The 22,922-nt window shown below is 39.6% G+C and overlaps 2 protein-coding genes across 4 annotated transcripts in view; both read right to left on the bottom strand.

The window, feature by feature from the left end:
• Nucleotides 1-378: 378 nt before the first annotated feature.
• On the bottom strand, nucleotides 379-16,849 carry NSRP1 (nuclear speckle splicing regulatory protein 1). Of its 3 annotated transcripts, none has more exons than XM_082776374.1 (7): nucleotides 16,570-16,700; nucleotides 15,905-15,992; nucleotides 8,697-8,753; nucleotides 6,893-7,024; nucleotides 5,790-5,997; nucleotides 5,015-5,123; nucleotides 379-3,072 (listed from the first exon to the last, which is right to left on the bottom strand). In XM_082776374.1, exons 2-7 carry the CDS (start codon nucleotides 15,977-15,979, stop codon nucleotides 2,034-2,036), a joined length of 1,620 nt encoding a protein of 539 aa, XP_082632500.1. In that variant the 5' UTR covers nucleotides 15,980-15,992; nucleotides 16,570-16,700; the 3' UTR covers nucleotides 379-2,033. The 3 variants fall into 3 exon arrangements, with proteins under 3 accessions (XP_082632500.1, XP_082632499.1, XP_082632501.1); XM_082776373.1 differs by lacking the exon at nucleotides 16,570-16,700 and adding an exon at nucleotides 16,797-16,849 and having other exon boundaries at nucleotides 380-3,072; XM_082776375.1 differs by lacking the exon at nucleotides 16,570-16,700 and adding an exon at nucleotides 16,073-16,091 and having other exon boundaries at nucleotides 380-3,072.
• A 626-nt stretch (nucleotides 16,850-17,475) lies between these two features.
• The window catches only part of EFCAB5 (EF-hand calcium binding domain 5), a gene marked incomplete at its 5' end in the record, with an annotated part of 30,951 nt that continues 25,504 nt past the window's right edge, over nucleotides 17,476-22,922 (bottom strand). Inside the window, 5 exon segments of the mRNA XM_082776597.1 lie at nucleotides 17,476-17,866; nucleotides 19,146-19,242; nucleotides 19,873-20,099; nucleotides 20,920-21,173; nucleotides 22,026-22,129. Of these exon segments, the coding sequence (XP_082632723.1) occupies nucleotides 17,724-17,866; nucleotides 19,146-19,242; nucleotides 19,873-20,099; nucleotides 20,920-21,173; nucleotides 22,026-22,129 (825 nt within the window). The 3' untranslated portion in view covers nucleotides 17,476-17,723.

Raw genomic sequence — 22,922 nt, 5'->3', positions numbered from 1 at the left:
GCCTCTCTCTTATGGGGAGTTTCAAGCTGGCCTACAACAGTTCCCAGTTTTTTTAAAGCAAAGATAAAAGAATTCCAAGAAAAAAGTAATCTAGTTTACTACACCACTAAGGCCTCTTTGACAAAAAGCAGAGTATTTCGTTTGCTGTCTGAACCTTTTCCACTGCTAAATACTCCGCTTTCATTCTATTCCAACAGAAAAAACAATTTGCACGACATTTGTTTAGACAGAACATCAAAACCAAACTGATCCACACTTGGGATAAATGCTTAGCTACTCAATTTATTTACATAAGAAGACAAGGTAAAAACAAAATGGTAGCAAAAGAAAAGGACAAAAAGATAAAATGACAAAGCCTTTTTTTTTTTAGAGCTTCATCTAGGAAAAGATAAATAAAAAATTGGAAAGAGGATTAGTCCAACACAAGTATTTCTACTTATATATTTCCTATTTATAAGCCTAACATATTTCCCGACCGAAGAAAACAAGCATATCATAAGGCAAAGGGAAAATACAGATCAAACAGAACTCCAATTGGTTCTATTCTAAGATACGTTATTTTATAACATGTCAAAAAGGAGCCCAACAGTTTTGGCAGCATTTACTAAAACTAGGACACAAAAACACAAATGACTCAGCTGTTCTTCCTACTACAAACCACTGCAGTTAAGTGAATCATACCATGCCCTTCCCGATGAGTTTCTTAAAATGACACATTTCAAGTTTCCCCACTCTTAGCAGCAAACGATCAGCTCACAAGACCTGGGCTACGGAAGTCTTAATTGAGAAAGCACCACAGAAGTTCTCAGAAGTAAAAGAATTAGTAAATCAGAAGGGTTTTTTTGGAAAATAATGTAAAGGGATCTGGAGAGAAAAAAGAAGAATATCAGTCCAACATTTTAAAATCTTGGCCAGGAATAAGGGTTATCATTTCCCATATAAACATTTGACTGTCACAGGCTTTGTTCTGAAACTAGGATTGCCTTAAATGACTTTGATTATCTAAGTGTTCAAAATCATCTTTGTGGCACTTATAAAAACTTTTATTTTTAGTTCACCTTATTATGAGAGAAAAGTGAGATTTACTGAAAAAATAAGTGAAAGAAACCATTGTGAAAACTGTTGAAAAAATATTCTAAAATCAATGCCCATTGCCAGAGAGCCTACTTACCAAGTTATAGTTTGGAGAGAACTTTATTTCTTGCTTATGAACCCCTAAACAGACAGAGTGACAAATCTAAAGTACTACCTCCAGCAGAACAAGCAAATGTGACTGCAATACATGAAAAAGAATGCATTTACCTTATTTCACATACAAAAAATATGAAACTATTGCCAGTAAAAAGTAACTCAAGCATTCAAAAAGACCCGCACATTAGATGTAGTACATATCTTACACTTTATTTAAGTATTTCTGTACATTAGGTCCCTAAAACCAAAGCCCACACATATATATATACAAAATCCATATGTCAATATGCATTTAGCTTCCCAACCATCACACTACATACAGACATCTCCTGGATTGTTGTTTGGGTTGTTTTGCTGGCATTTCTGCCTCAGTTACAGGCATGTTTCCTATTTTTGGGAGCATCTCTGGGCATTGATAATTCTTGGTAAGGCCTGAGAGCCGTAAAGCATTAAGAGCTTAAAGAGCTCATTCTGCTTGAGCTGGTGAGAGGAGTAGGGGCTGCCTGGGGGAGGCATTCTCACTTTAGGCTGTTTAACATTCTTAGAACTTCCTACAGTCTTCAGATGAAAAACAAAACACGACAGGGATAGGATACTGCAGGCAAGGGTGGATTGATTCAGACAAATTTAATACTTTGACTGGATAAACTAAGGGTGTGTTATCAACCGATCCATTAATCCATTTCAAAAGATGTTCTTGTTTTTAATAGAGCACAGAAATTTTTAAATGAAAGCCAAGAATAAATAGCTAAGGTACACTTTTACTTCTGTACAAGAGTCCATGCAGCAGTGGATTTTCCTCTTGGTTGAGAGACCAAGTGGTTTTGTCCACCACAGCAGCATTAATCTTCTTCTTTCTCAATGTAAGTTTTGGCACTGACACGTGCCATTTGCCTTGCCAAGTAGCGGTCCCTTGCTGACATGACTGTCTCTTCATTGCTCCGTTTGGCAAATTTGCTCATGCTCTCGGATGCTTTGTGTGTTTGTTCTTTCTCCTCTTTCTCCCCTTCTTCTCCAGCTTTACGTTTCTGCTCAGACAAATTTCTAGAGCTGGAGCTCTTCTTCTCATCCACCTCTCTCTCTTTTCCCTTCCTCTCCATTTCTAAATCTCTCTCTCCATCTTTTTCTAAAGATGCAGGGCTGTCTTCCCTCCTGTCTCTGTGTTTTTCATCACTACCATGTTTCTCTCTCCTTTCCTTTACATGATCTTCCTTTTCTCTGTATTTCTCTCCTCTCTCCTTCTCTCTATCGCTGGACCTATCTTTACCACTTCTTACTCTTTCTTTTTCTCGTTCCTTTTCTGAACACTTCTCCTCTCTCTCTTTTGCCTTCCTCCATTCTCTTCCATGTCCCTCCCTCTCTTTTCTTTCCTTCCCCCTTTGTTTATCATCTTGTTCTTCTCTCCTTCTGTAATTATCTTTAGTAGCATGATCCCCATGTCTATGTCGCTCTTCCTTTTCCCTATGGTGATCCTTTTCATGGGTCCTACTTCTCTCGTAATCTTTCTCCCTGTATTGTTCATCACTTCCCCTTCTGTCTGATCTGCTCTCTCCCCTCTTTGTCTGATGATTTGTCTGGGCTTTTGTGCGCAGCTCTTCCTCCACACTGGATGAACTTGGTGACCTGGAATGCCTCTGGTGCTTGTGATGTTTAGCCTCCTCTTCACTGCTCACAAAGCTGTCTCTCATTTTCTTCTTTTTCAAATTTACTTTACTAGTCTTGTTTCTCTTATCATCATCGTTGCTATCACTTCCTATGTCGGTATCAGCATCTGGATTATCCTCTTCCTTAGCAGGGGGCTTGAGCCTTTGCCTTTCGTGTGGGCCTTTGTTCCTTTGGTCGGATTCATCATAACTAGTGTTAGTTTTTTCTTCCTTTATCCTACATTTTTATGTTAAAAAAGAGAAGAAACATTACACAGACTGAAATCTCAGACTTTTCTATAGAGTGACTTCTGGTCAGGGCTTAAGCAAGACTGTAAACAAACGATGCTGCTGAGAAGTCTAAGAAGGCAAATCTATCTGTAGCTCAGGTTCCAGGAATCCAGCATAAATGATTTCTATTAAAAATCTGCATGTGGTTCACTGGTGAATGAAAGCTGATGAATTTATCTAAAAGAATGAGTATGGTTAAGTATCTGCAGTCTCCTTCTAAAGAACAGAACAGAGATTTGAGTTCTTGTATAAGCTTTCTGGCAAGCTACACATTTTTTCCTATGCACTTACTCTTCTATTCACGTCAAATAATTGTCCAAAGAAGAAGCACGTTATGTATTTTTGTTCACAGAAGTAGGAACATAGCTTCCATTAGAAGTAGTAGATTTTTACTGCAGTATTTCTGAAGTTCTGATTCTTGTGACTAAGTAACACTTCTTAACAGCTCATAGATTCTCAAACAAAAAAGACGATCCATGAAGGACAAATTTGGGAACTGGGCAGAAAAAGTTATGCTTCGTCATTCTTTTCTGACTGATGGAAATGCATGTTTAATCACACATAAGCCATGTGTCTCCTCTTCCTAATCATACAGCTGCAGTTACAGGCTGTGGTACATTCTTATGAATCAGCAGACCATCCAGATAGTTTGAATGTTCGATGCATGCTTTAAAGTCTTTGAACGACGACTAAAAATTAAGTTGGGAAATCCAATAATCTGCTTTATTAACCCAATTAACTAGAATGAATGTAATGCAAATTCTGAGATCTGAAAGTCAAGCTGTGTTCTCTCTGTATCCTACAGTACCACCCTAAGAAAGATTAAAATATAAGCTGGAGCTCACACGAAAGGCTTTCTGGAAGCACCATCTAAAGTACTATTTGCTTTCCCACAAATTAATTTTATATACAACTTTCAAAAGAAACACTTCCTTAATATGCAAGATTAAGAAACCACCATTTCAGATATCTCTACACAGTAGAAAACCACATTTTACTGAAGAGGCTTTGAAAGACCTATTAAAGCAAACAGAAAACTACGTAGGCTGTTACTTACACTACAAAAGCTATTGCTACTGTTTTACACAGATTCAAGAGAATAACAAAGATTGCATCAATAAAAAAAAGAAGAAACCATAAAAAGCAAAATTCATTTAACCACTTCAGTAGCAATCTTTGTAAGCCACTGAAATCAAGCAGGTCTTTCTCACTGGTGGATGTTTTTCCAAACATATGTGTATACTAATACTTTAAGACCGAAATGACGAAACCGTGGCCTCAAATTTCACACTTTTTTGCTTAAATTCAGGTGTTCCGCTTTTCTTCCAGTTGGTAATTCTTACTTCCTATTTCTTTTACACTACCTTTTCCTATTAATTCCAATAGGTGGCATATCTTTATACCAAACACATAATCTAGTACAGTAAGTATAGTAGAGTTCAACATTTTTTTCAAGAAATTCCTATCAAGATTTCCTCTGACTTACCTCTATATGCCCATTGTTTTATTTTACCTTTTGCCTCCTTTGTGATTCAAAGTATGTAACTTAATGCAGGTTGCAAAATACTTTGTAAACTAAAGTAAATATAGGTACAATAATATAAAATACTGTTACAAGTATGACTGTCCTCTGACACTTTTTAACCTCTGACACTTTTTTAAATTTTTTAACCCTGTCCTCCTTGTTGCTGTCTTATAGTCTAGATCATTGATGATCATTGGACATTTTCCAAATAATTTTGTTAACTAGCTGTATGTACGAAGTAATCAGGTTACCCCTACCTGTGTGATATACTATTCCCTATTTCTTGCTGTATTCCAGTAAGTCTGGAACCACAATCAGCCAGAAGCTGTTTTATATATGAAAGCTTTCTGGAATTGCATCGTACCTGGCTTCACGGAAGCTGCATTTCGGCATCTCTTCTTCCCCTACCGTCTGGTTTAAAAGATGTCTGTAAAATCCACTGAGATCCTTCTGTTTGGTCACATCCAAGTATGCTAAAGGAAAAAAAAAAAAAAAAAAAAAAAGCAAGGTTGGATTTAGTGTGTCATAAATATTCATCAGACATAATAATTCACAATTGGTAAAGACACAAAGAGTGCAATCTCTGGATTGCAAACCTGGAGGTTTTCAAGCCTGGAGTGCAAAAAGCTCTGCGCAAGCCGATCTGACCTCATAGCAGGCCACTCTTTAAGAAGGCTGGAACAGACAGAGGTCCACTAGACCAGAATTACCTTATTCAACATGCTGAAAATGCAGGAGATTACACAGTGATCAAACATGCTTTGTTTGTTATTCTAACATCTACTTATAGTTCTAATTTTTAAGCCCATTTCTGTGACACTACAGAATATTTGGTAGGGAGTGCAAGCGTAATTGTACTCCAGGCTTACAAGTCTTCCTTCAGTAAGAGACACTTCCTCAAAAATTAAAGCCCAAATAGTACTGACACACAAATGGAGGAGCTTCTTCTGCTCTCAATAACTTGCACAAGGGAAAATAACAGATGGAAAGCGGGATCTGATTCAGTGTCTGTTATCTGCTCCTTTTTTATACTTAAACTATATCAAGTCTTACAGAAAGACCAGATGACAATGCTGTAAATCTTGTACAAGGCATACTTCTTTTTAAAAACAATTATACTGGTTTAGTGTTAATCTCACCCTCCAGAGCTGCCTGTCTTCTTTCTCTTTCCTCCTCCTCAGCCCTCTCTTGCAGCTTCTTCTTATAGGCCGAAGTCACAAAAGCCTCTTTGTGAGCAAATTCTCCTCCTTCCATTTCACGCTCTTTCTGAATTTTTCTTTCCATTCTTTTTTCTTGTTCCTTCTTTCTAATCTCTGCTGCTTTGAGGATATTGTGGATGTATCTGGGCTAAAATAGGAGGGGAAAAAAAAGTTTAATGCTGAGAGATAATTAAGGTGGCTAAGAAAACACAAATTGGGACTGATGTTGATGGAAGTTTGTAATAGGATAACAAATGACAGAAGCTAGTATAACACATTCTCACACCAACAGCAGTTTTAAACTATCATCCTCTTTTAGGTCACTACTGTGGCATGCTCCCCAATAACAACACAGGTTGCTGTATTCAACGAAAACATTCAGCCTGACAGACTATGATGGCTTTTTCTCTGAGCGAAACTAAATCTTTTTTTTTTTTTTTTTTGACTTCTCAACCCTGTCTTCTGTCTTGTAAAGTCTTGCCTTTCTACTTATATAAGGGAGTAGAAAACTTTCTTTTATATCCCCATAACCTGACAAGCCCTTTCAAACAAAATAGAATAAGTAAAAACAAAAATATCACTTGTCAGGATAATTCTGCAATGCTTTGAAATTAGGCATTGGGCTGTGAAAACTGGCTCATATTTCACCAGCGAAAGGTAATTACTTTAGTCTTCTGACAGGTTTCCTGTGAGCACACCAGTGAGCAAGAAGGGACAATTTATGTTCATCGTCCTTTATTACCAGAAGTCATACTGCTGCAGGGCCCATTGCCTCTAACCCTATTATCCCACCATAACAGTCTCTTAACAAATAGAGAAAGATATGCTAGACATCCTAAGTTGGGTGGGAAACTTGCAGTCTGCTGCTCTCCTGAGTACTCTGAAGTATCTGATGAACTAGTAGTTCTACCAAAATTGTTGCAAATTACTAGCTTAGGTAACAAAATTAGAGAATGAATTTAGCATAGCTTAGAAGTTAAGCGACTGTAGTTATTCCAAGCACACAGAGATAAGACAGACAGCATACATTTTCAAGTATCGACCTTTTTGTCATCGTTTCCTGATAACATTCTGGCATTATTTTCTTTCTTCTTCTGCTGCATTTCATCATAAATACTGTCATACTCATACACTGTAGCATCTTCCGACAAAGCTTTCTGAATTTCCAATTTAGTCTAAAACAAAACAAAACAGAAGTGTGGGGAAGAGAAGATAAAGGAATGAATCACGAATATGTTAAATGAATGATGCATAAATATCTTTTTCCTTCTAACTATGTCTTCCATAGCTTTTTTTAAAAGTAAAACTCATGTTTCTTCTGTATAACTTACTCCTCAATTACAGCCACAGGCCCACTGTTGGCATATATTTAAATATTAAAAAAAAAAACAAAAAAAAACCAACACTTTGTAACATTACATTCTACAAACAAAACAGTTTGAGAAACTAAAAACATAAATGCATTTTATGCCATAATACAAGCTTTGCTTTGTATTGATTAAACTTAAATTTTTACTGTTTCAAGTTATGACCAGCTCTGTGTTAAACCTCAGCCACAGACCTTTCATTAGGCAGTTCTACAGCCACTCTGGTTATAGCAAGAACCTAAAAAAAGAATGATTTTGCCCACAAAACCAAAAGAAAATCTTTGCTGTAGGAAAGGCGCTGAGAATTTCATGTTTAAAGAAATTTTATGCTGCGAAGAGCAATGCATGAAATTATAAAACCACGAGGAATTTTTTGAAGGGTAACTCTAACTCTGAAAATACACAATTATGTTTCTGCAATTATTTAATAAAATGGGAAATGTAATTGGTTACAATTTTATCTTTCCATATTTAGAACACTTTAGATTCCAATTATTATGCTTCTGGAAAATAACCATGAGCATTTCCCTACTGGTAAAGTTTAAAAAAAACATTTTATAACATCCTTAATCTGTTGACCAGAGTAACAAAAAAACCATCTTGATTACAACAAGTCTTATCTTTGAAAGACATCTGTGTGGAAGCCTAGAATTAGGATAGTAAATTTCATTCTGTAACTGCAGTAAAAAATAGAATCACATTCTATTTGATTCTGATCGCACTTAAATACAAACCATATAATTTGAGTTATATTTTCATTCAGTCAAGACAGGAGGCCAAAAACTAGTAAAGGACTTTCTCACTTCCTTTGTCTTTTCAAGTATACTTCAGAAAAATTGGGAAGCGCACTGCCTGCAGGATGTGCGGAATCAGCAGGATATACGGCAGTGCATTTTGGGATACATTACCACATAAAGAACTGAAAAAAAACTAACACACTGGCAAACAATTTATGGAGGAAGTTTAGGAAGGGAACACATTTAATCAATACAGCAAAAAACAAATTAAAATGCACATCCATATATACTGATGTCACTGGCAAAGCCAGATTAGAAAGCTCCTCAGCTTCACTCACTCCATCGAGGTTTTTTGTTTGTTTGTTTGTTTGTTTGTTTTTTGTTTTGTTTTGTTTTTGTCTTCCCTGTGTCCCATTTACTCCTCTCTCCACAGCCCTGCTTTTAGGTCTGCACTGTCAGGCTGCTTGCTTCACAGGTCTCAGTAGCAGCACGGGTTCACAAGCCACTATTCCAACACAAAGGTGCAAGAGTAAAAGGACAGGAGCAAGAATTTCTTATTCTTAGCTGGAATTTCTGGCACCTTTGCCAGCAAAGAAAACGTGTGTGACTGAATCTGTGCTGAACTGGCTGCTGGCCTGAAGACAAACAAACAAAACCAGGTAAAACTACCATATCTCTGCAGATAGTAAATGCAGTCATTTCCAAATTTGCCATGGGCATGAAGAGTCTCCACTGCACCTTACCTGTTTCATCACTTGTTTTTTCAATGCTTCTTTCTGAAGACTTTCACCAACAGATGGCTGTAAGAAAAAAACATTGCAGAAATAAAATTAATTACACTGACGCAGCTCACATTATTTTTCTGCCATTTTAATGAACAGTTATCTAAACAGTCTCCTTACATTAGGCAGTCTCTCACTCCATCAGCATTTTTCCGTAAGCAAGAAAAGCTAAAAGTTCATTCATAGGCATACAATGAATCAGCCTTTTCCGTGAGCAAAATACTGCCCTACCTCAACATATGTATGTCTTTTATAAAAATGGTGATGAGTTTAAGAACACGATTTTACAGACAGCGTACCTCAAAAGCTACAAATAATTTCCTGCCATTTCACTAACCAAGCAGCCTCTGCTCAAGAAATGCTCAGAGATGTGAGGTCTGTGGAAATTGTTATGTCCCAATGCCTTTTTCCAACCACTGCCAAAAAACTCATAGAAAAGCCATGTCCCTCCACTGCAGCGTCAGTCTACTGGTGCATAAAGCTAGCATATCAGGAGTCAAAACACCCAAGAAAGGGTATCTAAGGCAAAAACTGAAGCAGATTCCTAAGAGATAATGCTTGTGATACACCTGTGCACTCTTATAAACACTGAGCTTCTTTCCGTTGTGGCTAAGAAAAAAAAAAAAAAAGGAAAACACAGACTACCCCAAAATCAACAAAACCTGGAATTATATCCTCCTACCAATTTATGTATCAAAACCGTTTTAATGTTCTTGCAAACTGTTCTTAAGAATACAGAAGGATAAATATTCTCAATAATTTTTGAATTATATTTCTAATACTCTGTGAAATAGGTGCTGTTCAGAGTATACATATTGCTTCCCGTGTGTAAATTTCAACAGAGAAGTGACCGTGCCGAGCAGACATTCTTAGTGACAACCCCACAGGAGAACTGCATTCATACAAATATCCGAAAGGATTTGGCAATATTTCAAGTTTGATCAGTATCGTTAATTCTGTATTTTTAAAAACAAGAATGTTGCTGTTTTGAGCAGCATGTACTTCAGGCATTAATGGATAATGTTTCAAGATAAGTAAGCTAGAAAGCAGCAATACTAATCTTCCCCAAGAAAAACACGTATCCACTACTGAAAACGTTCCCTAATCAGCATACTTTCTAAAAACAAATAACAGAAATGAACAAACAAAAAACACAACTGAGTTTTATTTAGTTTTGTCTTTTAATTAGTGTTGAACCAGACTGCATATCCTTTTCTGAACCAAGAGATAACACTGTTTATTAAACAGACGTTCTATAAATGTCAGGACTCCTATCCTTGTTTATGTAATTACATATCGCTTCATCTTAAAAAGCAGAAATAGGAAGGAAAAAATCCTCTTGTGTTTTGGCAGCTTCCCCAGCTTTGTGACTTTGACTAGTACGTGGATTCACAGAATCACAGGACAGTTTGGGGTGGAAGGGACCTCAAAGCCCACCCAGTCCCAAGCCCCTACCACCTCCCACTCGAGCAGGCTGCCCAAAGCCCCATCCAACCTGTCCCAGGGCTGGGGCACCCACAGCTTCTCTGGGCAGCCTTTTCCAGTGCCCCACCACCTTGGAGCACACTCTCTCTCTTTCTAAAAAGAGAAGAGACTGTGTAATCAGCTCTTAATAAAATTAAGCTGAAAACCAACTAGTGGGGAGCCTGAAACAGCGACTAGGATCTTCTGAAATCAAACAAAACTAGCACAAGGCAAACCCAAACAGATTCCCTTATCAAGAGGGCTCTGAATTTCACCTGATGCTTACAAGTAATAACGTGTCACGACCTCTTTTTCTTATGCTATTGAACTTTTAACAGATGGGTCAACAAGGAAAGACACCCAAGTGCTTTTCCATAATTTTCTACATGACAGACTGTAAACAGTTCAAATCTTTGTCACTGCTTAATTTCAGAAACAGAACAAGTTGTGCCATAAGCAGCAGAATTAATGGACTCTCATTTTATGTGACTTTGTGCTCTCTGTCTCTTTATTCCCGTTATCACCCCCTCAAACACCCTACCTGCTTGATTTGTCAAGTGGGCAACACTCCGTGTGATCCACAGCTACCCCCGTGCTGAGCAGTCCCTCAATTATGCCTTCTTTGGGCAGAGGAAAATTGGAATCACAAATTCTCAGCTGTCTGTCCTTTACTCAGATGCCAAATTTCACAAAAAACAAAGGAAGAGAGTGGTTTTGGGCCCTCAGTGCTGGGAGAAGTAGGTATGGTACCCCCTGACAGCATCCGCTGAATTCGGGATAGTGGATTATTTGGTTGTAACACCCAACAAGACTCCTGGCTTCAGCCATCAGTATTTCCCTCTAGCTCTCAGGATTGCAGAGCTAATGTTGAGAAATACTTACAGTACTGTATGTAATTTTTACGTCGTATGCTTTTTTCTAAAAATACTGTATCTGAATAGTGTGATTTCCTTCATATAAATGACAATTTTAACTTGGCAGTGGAACACACGCCAACATTTAACACAAGACCTGGATTTCCAGATTTCCTCCTGGATTGCAGAGAAGACGATGTCACTCTGCTTGACATTAAGAGTCACCACTGCAGCATTCTTCTGTCACTCTCACACTGGCTTTCCAGAAAGGTGCCTGAACACCAAGGAGTTTCCTCTGTGTTATGGCAGAGAGCAAAGGCTCGGTAACAGACAGAACAGACCCCACGGCCCTATTGGCAAAGTGAGCTTTATTCCACTGAAATATTTCAGACACTGCTCAGAACATTTTCCTTGTCAGCCTACATGAAATGAATGTGTTGATCTACAAAGATTACACAAACACAAAAGTAATATATAATCCTCATTATTGTACATGTAATTGTAAAGAAGTCCACCTGTGATATGTTTGCCTAGAACGGCGGCAGGTTTATAGAAAACAAACACCTTCCCTAATGGTTTATGGTTGACAATTTCCTGTTGTGCTATGAGCTCTGATAGATGAGAACTTCCTGTTTTTTTGTATTGTTTTTACTTATCAACTGCCCATTTATTAAAGGCCCCAGAAGCTCAGCAATCTGTCTCCTACTTTCTCCTTCCCTGAAGTCAAGCTATTCTTCAGAAGCACAAAGCCTGTAGTTTAATATTTTCTAGAAGGAAAAGATGGTTTAACCCTATCCTTTGATTTGCGTAGAACCCAAATAAAAAGATAAATAAACTTAAAAAAATAATAATAAAGAAACTTAAAAATGAGTCTCTACAGTTTACCAGCTCTACAAGGCCATGGAAGAAAGCTTAGATGCAAACAAAAAGGTTAAAAAAAAACAAACACAAACACACAAAACAGTTAAAGAAATGGCTTCAATCTATGAACACTTCTCACTGTCACACATCAAAGCTACAGACCAATGTTTTTTGCTCATCTCAGGTGTGTTCAAATTCTAACAGAGCACTGCAAACCATTTGCAGCTTTATACAAAAAGCACAATTCAAAGTTCAAAAATCCAGCACCTAAAAAGGGGGGTTCCACATGTTTTCTCTGCCCTCCCACCAGAACATCCCTGTCTTCCCACATCTCAGGTCTCATCTGCGGCTCTTCCCTTTCTCTCTGTATTTTCTGCTTCCTCCCATCTCACCTTGGCGAGGCAGCCCTCAGGTCCCAGGCCGACCAAAGGGAATGGAGGGTTGGGACCTTCTTGTCCTTCCCCTCATCAGGGCATGAATGGGGTCTGGGTCCTGCAGGCAGAGAGCTGTGGTCTCATCAGACAGACCAGCATTAGGTCTTGCCCTCATGGAGACCTGCATGATCTAACCAGATCCTGCACAGGGACACAGTCACTACGTGCACAAGAGACTCAGGCCTCTATGAAAAAGAAAAGAACTCAGACAACAGATTCACCTCAAATCATACGCTGTACAAACCATGGTGACTGGTACAAGGTGACGAGACAGAATGCGTAAAATAACTCCTGTACAGAACTAGTTTTCCTTGGCATACCCACCCAGCTTCCAGCAACTAGGAGTCTTGGGGCTTCCTGAGATGGAGGATGCATCTGGACCATTGTTTGACACCAGCAGCATCCCCTGATTTGACGAATCCATTCCTGAACCCATTTATAGCTTTGGCCATGCCACAATATCCTGTGGCAGTGAGTTCCACAACTTAATTAGACATTGTGTGGAGAAAAACAACTTCCTTGTGTTTAGATGAAAGCTGCTACTTGGTCATTCCTTTAGATCCCCTACTGCTCATGTTATGAGAAATAGCAAAATCACTTTACTTTCTCTGAATCATTTTTGATTTTACATGCTCCCTTGGGAACCATTCCTCTCCACTTCCTTTCTGTCAGTGAGCTAAGAGCCCATCAGTCTGTTTAGTCTTATCCTGCTTGCAAACTGCTGCATAAACTCCAGTCATTAGTGTTACTCTACCGACTTCTCTGCTCTTTTTATCAGTCACAGTGTCCTTTTTGAAAGGAACTGTAAGCAAAAATAAAAATTTGAGTCTACACGTACATGCTGCAAAATGAGCCTCCATTTACACAGCGATACTTTCCACTAAATTCCAAATACAAAACAGAACACAGAACGGTGCACTGGGAACACTGACAAGCCACCTCTGAAAGCACAAATATTCAGTGCATGAATATTTTGGGATAATATTTTGGGAGAAAATGGATATACAGCAAGTAACGGTACGCCAGAATAGAAGCTTAATTCTGACATCTCATAGTTTGCTGATGTAACATCTGTTCTCTATAACAGGTTTTCCTAGGGATAACCTTCCCTTCAGTTTTTAAAAACAGTAACAGTTCCTCATTTTGAAGGCAAGTAATTCAAGACTATGTTGTCTAGAAATAACTGCAATCACCTGGTTTTTCTTTTTGCCACTCAACACTGGGAAAATTTATTTTAAGCAAAATTTCTACCCAAGGTGTTCTTGTTGTGAACTAACCCAAAGAACATCTTCATCAGCGACTAACATCCACTAAGGTACTTAGTCACAGTAAAAATGATCACATTTTGAATTCCTTCAGCAAGGGTACAGGCAAAATCTTAATGAAATATGCATAGTAGCTTTTTTTTTTTTTTAAAAAAAAAGGACTGAAAGTTTGGTATCTAATATATAATCACAGACCAAGTCAGGTGTGCAGATTTCCCAGCACAAACTTTATTAGAGTTCAGTTAAAAATACATAATCTCCAGACATTTGAGATGTAGTTCTGACTGATAAGGCAGCAGACAGGAAATGAAACCCCTCCCAAATGCTGCTCCTTATCTCGAAAAGCTCTGGAATTATTATTGAACTAATAAAGTAATTTTGCTTTTTAAAAAATGATCCTTTTTGATAAAGGCAGTTATGAGATTATTACTTTTTGCTGGGTATGTACCATACTGATGTGCATGACAACTTTAAATAGTCTGTAGAGCAGCCTGGTAGCGAATGTCAGCTCTTCGGAAAGGAACGATACTTGATCTGTTAAGCTACAAGTTAGCTGACACCAACACACATTGTGATTATTACCAATATTATTATTAGCATTATTTTACTTTCATGTTGAGATATTAAAAAGAGAAAATTCAGAAATAGAAAATATGCAAGTCACGCCTCACCCACTGAGGGTTCCCAGTCCTACCATTTAATGTTTAATGACAACAGATTAATTCAGTTCTTGGGATCTGGAAAATGTGGGGTCAGTCCCTTGATGGAGGATACCAAACCCCATACTGCCACAGAAAGGGAAAGTGCTCCTGGCACTGAGGACAGTGGATCCCCATCACATCCACCAGCTGTGTTTGAAGGAAAGCCTCTCTTTAGAGCCCTGCTGTCAGCTGTGAGCTGTTGGAGGGACACACCTCCCTGCAGTACTGAGGAGAGCTGCTAAATGAGGAAAGGAAGGGGATTTCAGACATGTTCCTGCCCTCTGTGCTTCCTATAAGCTGCAGTTTCATGTCTGGGGTTGAGTGGATATTACTGGGAAACCTCTCAGTCCTCTCATGCACTATGTAAAGGGAATTCAGACATCTTCAGCAGCGACTTTCTGGATGCAACCTCTCACAAAGGTTGGGAATTGCTCAATTTGTCATAGAAATATGACAAAAAATAACAACTGCTAGTTCATTAAAAATGTTTTGATACTAGGAGTCAGAGACCAACAAAGGTTATTTGATGCTTTATTAGCATTGGTTTTTCAACTACACAATAGAAAGAGCATTTTCTGGGTTTTGGAGGAAAAAAAAAGGTTAATATTCACGTATTATGACTATACTATGCATAATGATTAAATAATCACAGGTAATTACTGCTTGATATTACCCAGCAAATTGTAACTTTATCTCAAGAAACAGAGAAAGAAATTGTAACCGTATCTCTCATCTGTGTAGGGAGTTCCTCTCCACAATTCTATCCTTTTCCTGTAAGCTATGAAACTACTGGCTCTAAAGTCTTCTAAAATTCTGTTTAAGAAGCTGAGTATCTGTAAGTGTTCAAACCAGCATACACTCCGAGCCAGTTCTTGGATGGCCCCATGTGTAGAGCAGTACATCCAGAAGTGTAATTTTTATTGTGGACAGCACCATCTACTGGACCAGGTAGAAAGCTAGTATTTTTAAGGTAAGGCTTAAAAAAATAAAGACAACTATATAAAATAACACTATCAACATCATGCAATATTGCCATACATCACAGAATATCAATAAACTCTGCAGTCACTGAAAAGCTGGACACTGTTTGATATGTTAAGGCAGGGATTGTGCATTTTGTTGCCTTTTTTTTTTCTTTGTAACTTTTAGTTTGTACAGCTCTGCTTTTGTTTAAAGTGAGTACCAACAATAAATCAATTATATTGAAGCTGCGTGGAATAATCTAAAGGATACAACACACTTAACAGCTGTACTTTACAGTTAATATTTGAGAAACAACTGTTGCTTGCTACTGGCTGTTCTGTTTGTAGACATAATCACCTAGGTAACCAACAAACCTATGAGCCAGTTGCTGTTAACTCTTGCAAATATAAATTTGACGAACTTTTGGAAGAGTTGTCAGAAATTAACAGTGAAGTAATCACTTGCCTTTAAGTTGCACTAAAGAAAACAGATCACATTTCACACCCAAATTCCAAGTGATAATAAATATCATAATACTGCTGCTAGATGCTGATGCAGGCATTATGGTTGTAAACAAATTGTTTGCAGAAAATGGGGCATAATTGGGAAGAAAATTGTTGAACTGACCTCTTCATCGGAGTCATCTGCGAACACGGAGAGTTTGCTGGAAACGAGACTCTTCTGCTGCGTTTTCTTGGGCATAATGAGCCCATACCTAGGGAAAAACATAAAAAGTTACCTTTAACTTATTTGCTGCAAAACACAGAGGTTACAAATCAGAAACCTACTCCTCACAATTTTAGAAACAAAGGTCAGCATCAGCGTAACGTTTTGAATACAGATCTGAGCAGGATTTCCAGCAGTGTGCTCAGCATCGCCACACACCCGCCAGCTTCTCCCATGGCTGTGGTTGTTTTTTCCCACGTTTCTGACCAAAATTACCTTCCTAAATCATGTCACAAACCCCTCCTGCCCTGAGTTCCCTACGTGATGTTTTGTTTTTCCCCTGCTCGGAGCAGTACACAGCCCCTGTTGCCCAAGCTGCAGGTTTCCCCCCACACAAGCTGTTCTGTGGCCGTGAACCCACCCCGTGTGGCACCAACCCGCAGCCCGGGCCCCCTGAGGCAGCAGCAGCAGGGGCCGCGGCCTGCAGCCCGCTCGCATCACCCAGACACCACCTAACCGCACATTTCAGGCCCTGGTGCGAACAGGGCGCATTTTTACGCTCAAAAACACCCCCTGCAGTCGTGTCAAGGCGTGCGCCCCTAACCCAGGCCCGCCTCTCCCCTCACCCTTCCCCTGAGCCCCCCACAGGGCAAAGGGCTCTCCACAGCGCGCGGTGCCACAAACATCGCCTCACGGAGCTGCCCGCGCTCCGGCTCAGGCCGGCAGGGCAGGGCTGCGGGAGCTGCCCCGCAGTAGGGTCGAGGGAACCCCCCCGGGGGCTGTGCGGGGCTCGCCCCGGCCCGAGGCAGGGCCCCGCGGCCCCCCGAGCCCCCCTTGGCCCTCCCGCACTCACTGCCTGCCGGCCGCCGCCATCTTGGGCCGCGCTCCGTCACAGTCGCCGCCGCCGTTTGGCCGCCGCAGATTCCCCACGGCTCAGAGCCCCCCCCGGTCCCTCTCGGCGCCTCACCGCCGTGCCGAGACCCGGCCCCGCTCCTGTGGAGAAACGGGGAACGGACTGGGAAGGAACGGGGGCCGGGGGCTGCTGTTTTTTTTTTTTTTTTTTTTTTTAAGGCCTTTTTGGCGAGTGGCGAAAGTGCCGATCGGGGAGCGGCCGGCCCGCGCCGCCCTGAGGCGCCCTTCGTGGCGGGCTGGGGGGCGGGGGGGACGGCACCGGTCCCCTGGCGGCGTTGCCTGTGGCCGAGTGAAGAAAGAGGAGTTTAATTTCCCCCAATTTTATCAAATTTTATTAAAGAAGCCGGTTCTGCTGTAAGAAACGTTATTGCAAAGATGAAATCTTGCGGCAGACAGTCAAGTTTGCTGTAATCTCAGGCAGTTTTTTCCCTTTATATATTAAAATTGTGGGGCTTTTCCATAACACATGTAGAAGTAACTGTAAAAAAGTGCTGATTAACAACCTTTAGTTAAAATTATTTCTAAAAAGTACTTTAAGGACAGTGAGTCTTAAAAACTTTTGCTCTATCATTTATGAGCACTGTAGCTTGGTAGACGTAAACTCTTCCCTGCTTCTTTCTTTCTCATTGGAATTAATTAATTAAAAAAATAATAAAATAAAAAAAATAAAAGGTTAAATAAGCTTTTAAATTTACTATATATACTTATAACAATAAAATTGTCTCCTTTAATGCTTTTATTTTTCTTAATAACACACAACAGACCATTATAACACCAAAATATAAAGCACCAGTTTATTAAATAAAAGATGTCAAATACCAGAACCACTAGGGTTAGATGAGGAACCAGTGTTTCAGCTGAAGGCACGCTAGACTTTGCTGGTGAAATCTGGAACTTCTTTATTCTGTAGGCTCTTTGTCATCTCCATCAGTGCCAAGCAGGTGTGCACCCAGTTGTACAGGTACTCGGATGGAACTGAGCCCTGCTTCCACAGCTCTGCTCTGGGTACACCTGAAACAAAGAAGAGCTGTAACTGCAACAGGCCAAGTCAAAACTGCGACCAGTGTTGCTAAGGGCTGCACAGAGAAGATCATCCCATCAGCAGAGTTTTCCCCAAGTCCAATAATTCTACCCTAGAAAATTCTGATGCTTTGAAATGGTGCATTATGATAGTGAACAGTTAAGCACATGAATGCTTAATTTTTATTATAATTTATTTCACATTGTGGTAGGTCCCCTGTTGTATGAAGTGCTCTATTTAATACTAAACATTTGATAATTAAAAATGTAGTGAGAAAAGTATTTTTGCTTTGTTTTGTTTTCCCAAGCTCATATTTGATTTTAGAGTAATTATCCATTGAAACTCCTTTATTATATGCTATCAGAGGTCACCCTAGTGTCATACCTCCAAAGGTTGCTCTGTGAGTAGAGCATGGGTTATTACTGCTTTGTTCCATTTTACAGGGCATGCATATAGAATGTTGTCCAACATACACCATGTGTGAACAGTGATATTCATTTAAAAGGAATTCCTATAACTGTGAGTCATACCGGTATTCACACTGCTGATCTCACACTACTGTCTCACAGTAAGTTCCATCTGGGAAACAAGTCTTTTGTAGCACACAACAGTTGTTTGCCAAAGCTGTACCCTTTCTAGTTAAATCAAGGTTCTTAGTGAAGTAGGACTGGATGCTCTAGGCCTGCTTCATTGTCTCCCGTATTAGTTTAATATATATGAGGAACACACACAAAAAGAAACGCTGACTGTATTAGGTGTTCACTGTTCATCAGTAGGCTGAACAGTATCCCCAGCTAAATTAGTAAGTCTCGTCCATGCTTGATTTTAACAGGCCTCAGTCTGGCATTAAATCAAGCGAAAGACGTCCACAAGAACAGCAGTCATTTCTCCTGCAGAGATGTTACAAGTAGTAAGAGCCTCTTGACTGCTCCGGTACACAGAACAGGATACTTGCCAAACAAAACCATCATTCTTAGCTTGTTACCTGCAGGTTCACAATGAGACCACCTGTTCTGGTAGATTTCAAAGCTGATTTGCTCCCCTTTTCTTAAGGCGGTGAATTTTGATAATAAATTTAACAGGTTGACTTTTATTGACCAAAAAAGACTGCAGATCTTTAGGCCCCCTTATCTGCTGTTTAATATACTGGGAAATCACAGTTAGTTTCAGAAGTAAGGATTTTAAAAGCATGCAGCTGAACGTTGCAACTGACAGAGTTTCATTACTGAGCTGTGTCTGGTAATCTCACAGTTACTTTACAGTATTTACCACCAATACAGTCCAGCAGCAGCTCTCCTTGAACTTGCACAGATGGAGCAGTTGGATCAAAGCAATAAATCTCCTGAATCAAATTGTCATCAAGATTCTGCAATGCAGAGAACAGAGTCAGATGGCAGTGAAAATCTGAGAGCGAGTTACAGAACTAAAGAAGGGTAACTCAAGTATATAGGAAATCTAGAAATGATAAGTAAAAAAGTGGAAATTGAAAGGAAGATGTCTGCAAGGATGGAGAAACTGAAAAGTAAAAATACAGGAAAGTGAGTGAATACCTGAGAAACAAAGGAGCACACAGTCTTTCAGATATTCTTGATTTGGAGGATATCCTTCCAATGTTTTAAAAATAATTACAAATCATACTCTTCATTTTGCATTTAGTCAGTATATGGACACTTACTGTATGTAACATCTCCCTATCACTGTCTTACTGACTGTAATCACTTCAAATTCAACCATCCAATTCTGTTACGTTTCCACATCTGCAACTGTATTTACAATGTGATTTTTAAATAGTTCTGCCTGGTCATTGCTTTTACATGAACATATCTCCAGTGCCCACTTATCCGTTTCCTGTTCTCTTAAAAACAAACCTGGTTTATTAAACTGGACAGCCCCTTTTGTGTAATGTGCATGGAATTATTTCACTACCAATTCACCCTTGGCAAATATCACTGTATCTTCGTAGTGAAAGAGTAACAGAAAAAAAAAAAAGGCTCACCAGTATACACTGACTCCAGCTCTCAATCTTCTCTGAGCCCTTCCAGTTTGGATTGAAAAGCAACAGCACAGCCTTAACTATGTTATGTATTAGAGCTGGTGGTTCTTCATAGCCCTTTATTTCAGCAAAGCTCTCAGCACCGAGTTTCTGGACACACTCACGTAGGTCCTGCAGCATGAACCGGTGGAAAAGAATTCCTGCATGCCTCGAATTCATGTGTTCTGCCTCTGGAATCAAAAACCAACCTTTCAAGAAGTTGATCAGAAACATGTGATACTCAAGACTTATTTTACTGACCGAAAGGCTCTGCACTCTATCTGATTAACTTTTTTTTCTCCTTGACTAAGTGATTAATTTGCATACAGCCCAAGTATCCGATGAAATATTTCAAAATGGATATGTGCCTGAGAAAGAGACAAAATTTGCTGTAATGTAAGTGTGGTATGTTGAGACCGCTGACCATCCTAAGGGGATTAGATAGATGCCATAAATGTTACTATGCTCCTGGGGGAACTGGAGCCACTGAGGGAGTAATTAACATAACCTCCTCTGGGGGTGATAGTGGCTCGTTCTGGTTCCAGAGTCCAGACAAACAGAAAACACAAATGGTATCAAGATTGCACCCTGGCCTGGGGACCTGACATGGGCACCCTGACTTAGCAGCAGCTTTGGCACTGTGCTTGCCTCGGTTAGGATCCAGGTGAAGGGTCCAGGCACGCACTTAATTCTGGAACTTTGACACTAAAACCCTCTTAACCTTAGGTGGGGCAGTTCTGTGTAGAATGTGATAGATCCCTGAAGGCAACAAAGCACCTTTGATTTTAGTGGGACTTGGGCACAAAAGTATCCAGTGAACCAGAGCCAAAATCTGAACATTCTGTTTAACTGTACTCTGCTCAGCACGTAGAGTTGCTCATGAGTAGTTCATGTGTACCAAAGCTTTGTATTTGTCTTTCTATACTTGTATGAACGATACTTCAGATGTGGTTTTACTGACATTCCTATTTCTACTCCTAAAAAGGTATCTTGGCTCTGTGTGCACAATACCTAGTACATAGGTTGGTTTTGTTTCCTCTGAAGGTATCTTCAGTATCTCACAGCAGGCAGCTTGGGCCATCTTCAACATTTTCTGCAGGTCTTTATATTCATGAGGAGGTAATTTCTGGTGGTGTCCGATGCTGATATCAAATAACCCAAAAGCTTGTCTCGATAGGTCACGGAGAGGTACTGCGATGTGGTACTCTCCACAGACAGAAGTGCAAACGACTTCTGAAGTGTCTATGCACTTAAATAGGTAATCTCTGAAATGAGAGTAAAGAGAGAAAAATATCCTAACTTTTACCATTCCAGTCTCTTTTGGTACTTTATTTAGCATATTTTAGTTAAAGACCATTCATCTCGTGTTGTTAAAACAAAGGTATTACATTACAGTCATTGTTTATTCCTTGAACTGAAACATGAACATATTTCAGTATCATTCAAACCACTTACAGAAAGGAGAAAATAGTGTTTTGGAACACAATATTGCTTACCCAAGGCAATTGCTGAACATCATAAGAATTTAACAGACCCACACTAGTTTGTATTCTTGCTTTAAAAACAGATTCCCATTATAACCATGTTGACATTTGTTCTACACATTTTTATAAAAAGAAAAAAAAAAGTGCTGGAACAGCAAATTACTATTCAACCAACTTTGACAACAAGGATGATATACTTAAAAGAAAAGTCTGTGAGGATCTTGGCAGTTGAAGGAAACAGATAGTTGAAGGAAATGAGATACGTAGCCAGGAAAAAAAAAAAAAAAAAAGAAAGAAAGACAGATTACTGTAAAGAGCAAAATGCTTCACTACAGGCTCTGATCCTGCAAACCCTTCGCAACAGATGCAGAGCTTCAGAGCTTGCTTGGCAGCTCATCTGGTAAGCATTAAGTTGGAAGTTAAGTTTTCGCAGGCCTAAAATTAAAGAGAAAATTCACCTTACCCCTTCATAATTCAGTATCACATCAGCATCTACAACAGAAGCCTCAACAGTGAGACAACTACAGATAGTCTTGTAGGGTTGCATTACAATGGGCTTTACACAATGTACATCATGCAGACTAGAATCTAGGAGCAGAGGTAACTGGCTAGATTGCAGGTTCCAGAGCCTACCTTAAAAGGTTTTCTTTTCTGAGGAAAAGAACAGCAGAAGTATGAATTTCTTTTTGTCCTGTATTATCTGTAGTAATCATTTTACGTAGAGCATAGTCACACGTCTGTCAGAGAGAAAAGGGACATTTAGCTGCATCCAGGAAAAGAACAGCCATTTTGAAGCTTAGAGAGGGAGAAAAGTGTTTATTTCTCAAAGAAAAACTCCTATGTATATTCAAGTGAAATGAGATGGTTTAAAGACATCTCCCTACAATATCTGGTTTTATTCCCAAAGCGTGTTGCTCCAGATGCATGAAGAGTGTGCCCTGGACCTCCCTCAGACTGACTATTTAATCCATCCCCAGGTTCTACACTGAGGAACACCCACATGCCAATGAAGAGGTTTTCCTTCTTTTTCATGTCCTATTACAGCCCCCTTTCTTATATTATGTTTGTGTCAGCGTGCCCTGAAACATGAAAAGCACAGAGGGGAGCAAACAACCTGGCTATCAGACAGTTAACAAGGGGACAGTGCAGAGCCTGGAATGACAACAGAAGGCTGCCAGCATAAACTATACTTATCAGAGGAAACAGATGAATTATGGCTTCAGCTGATGTCATGCAGACTTTGTGGTGGCATGGGATCAGTTCTTAGTATTGCATACACTTTCCTTCTCCTTAACTCACTTGTAGACTTGTGGATTGACAAGGTTCCCAGGGTTTGAGTGCCTGCTGAACAACTGGACTATGATCTGCAGGGACGTGGGCTGCCTTTACAGGCAAGTTAACTGGGAGCAGCCATTTCCTGAGTCAAATTTAGGTCTTGACTCCTGACATCAGTTCAGAATGAAGAGGTAATGCATTAGCTAGGGCATTCTTTTTTTTCCACACTATAGTTTTAACATGCACAGTATCCCC

Source organism: Aythya marila (assembly GCF_965140915.1).
Source record: "Aythya marila genome assembly, chromosome: 20".
Lineage (NCBI taxonomy): Eukaryota > Metazoa > Chordata > Aves > Anseriformes > Anatidae > Aythya > Aythya marila.
This window is presented reverse-complemented; position numbering and strand designations above follow the sequence as displayed.

Bases quoted from the DNA above. Each gene is read 5' to 3' on its own strand.
- NSRP1 (XM_082776373.1), bottom strand. From the start codon at position 16,816: ATGGCGGCGGCCGGCAGGCA. The intron at 5,124-5,789 runs GTGAGATTAACA...TTTTTCCTTTAG, and splicing joins AAGACAGGCAGCTCTGGAGG to CATACTTGGATGTGACCAAA. The intron at 3,073-5,014 runs GTACGATGCAAT...ATAAAAATGTAG, and splicing joins TGCAGCTTCCGTGAAGCCAG to GATAAAGGAAGAAAAAACTA.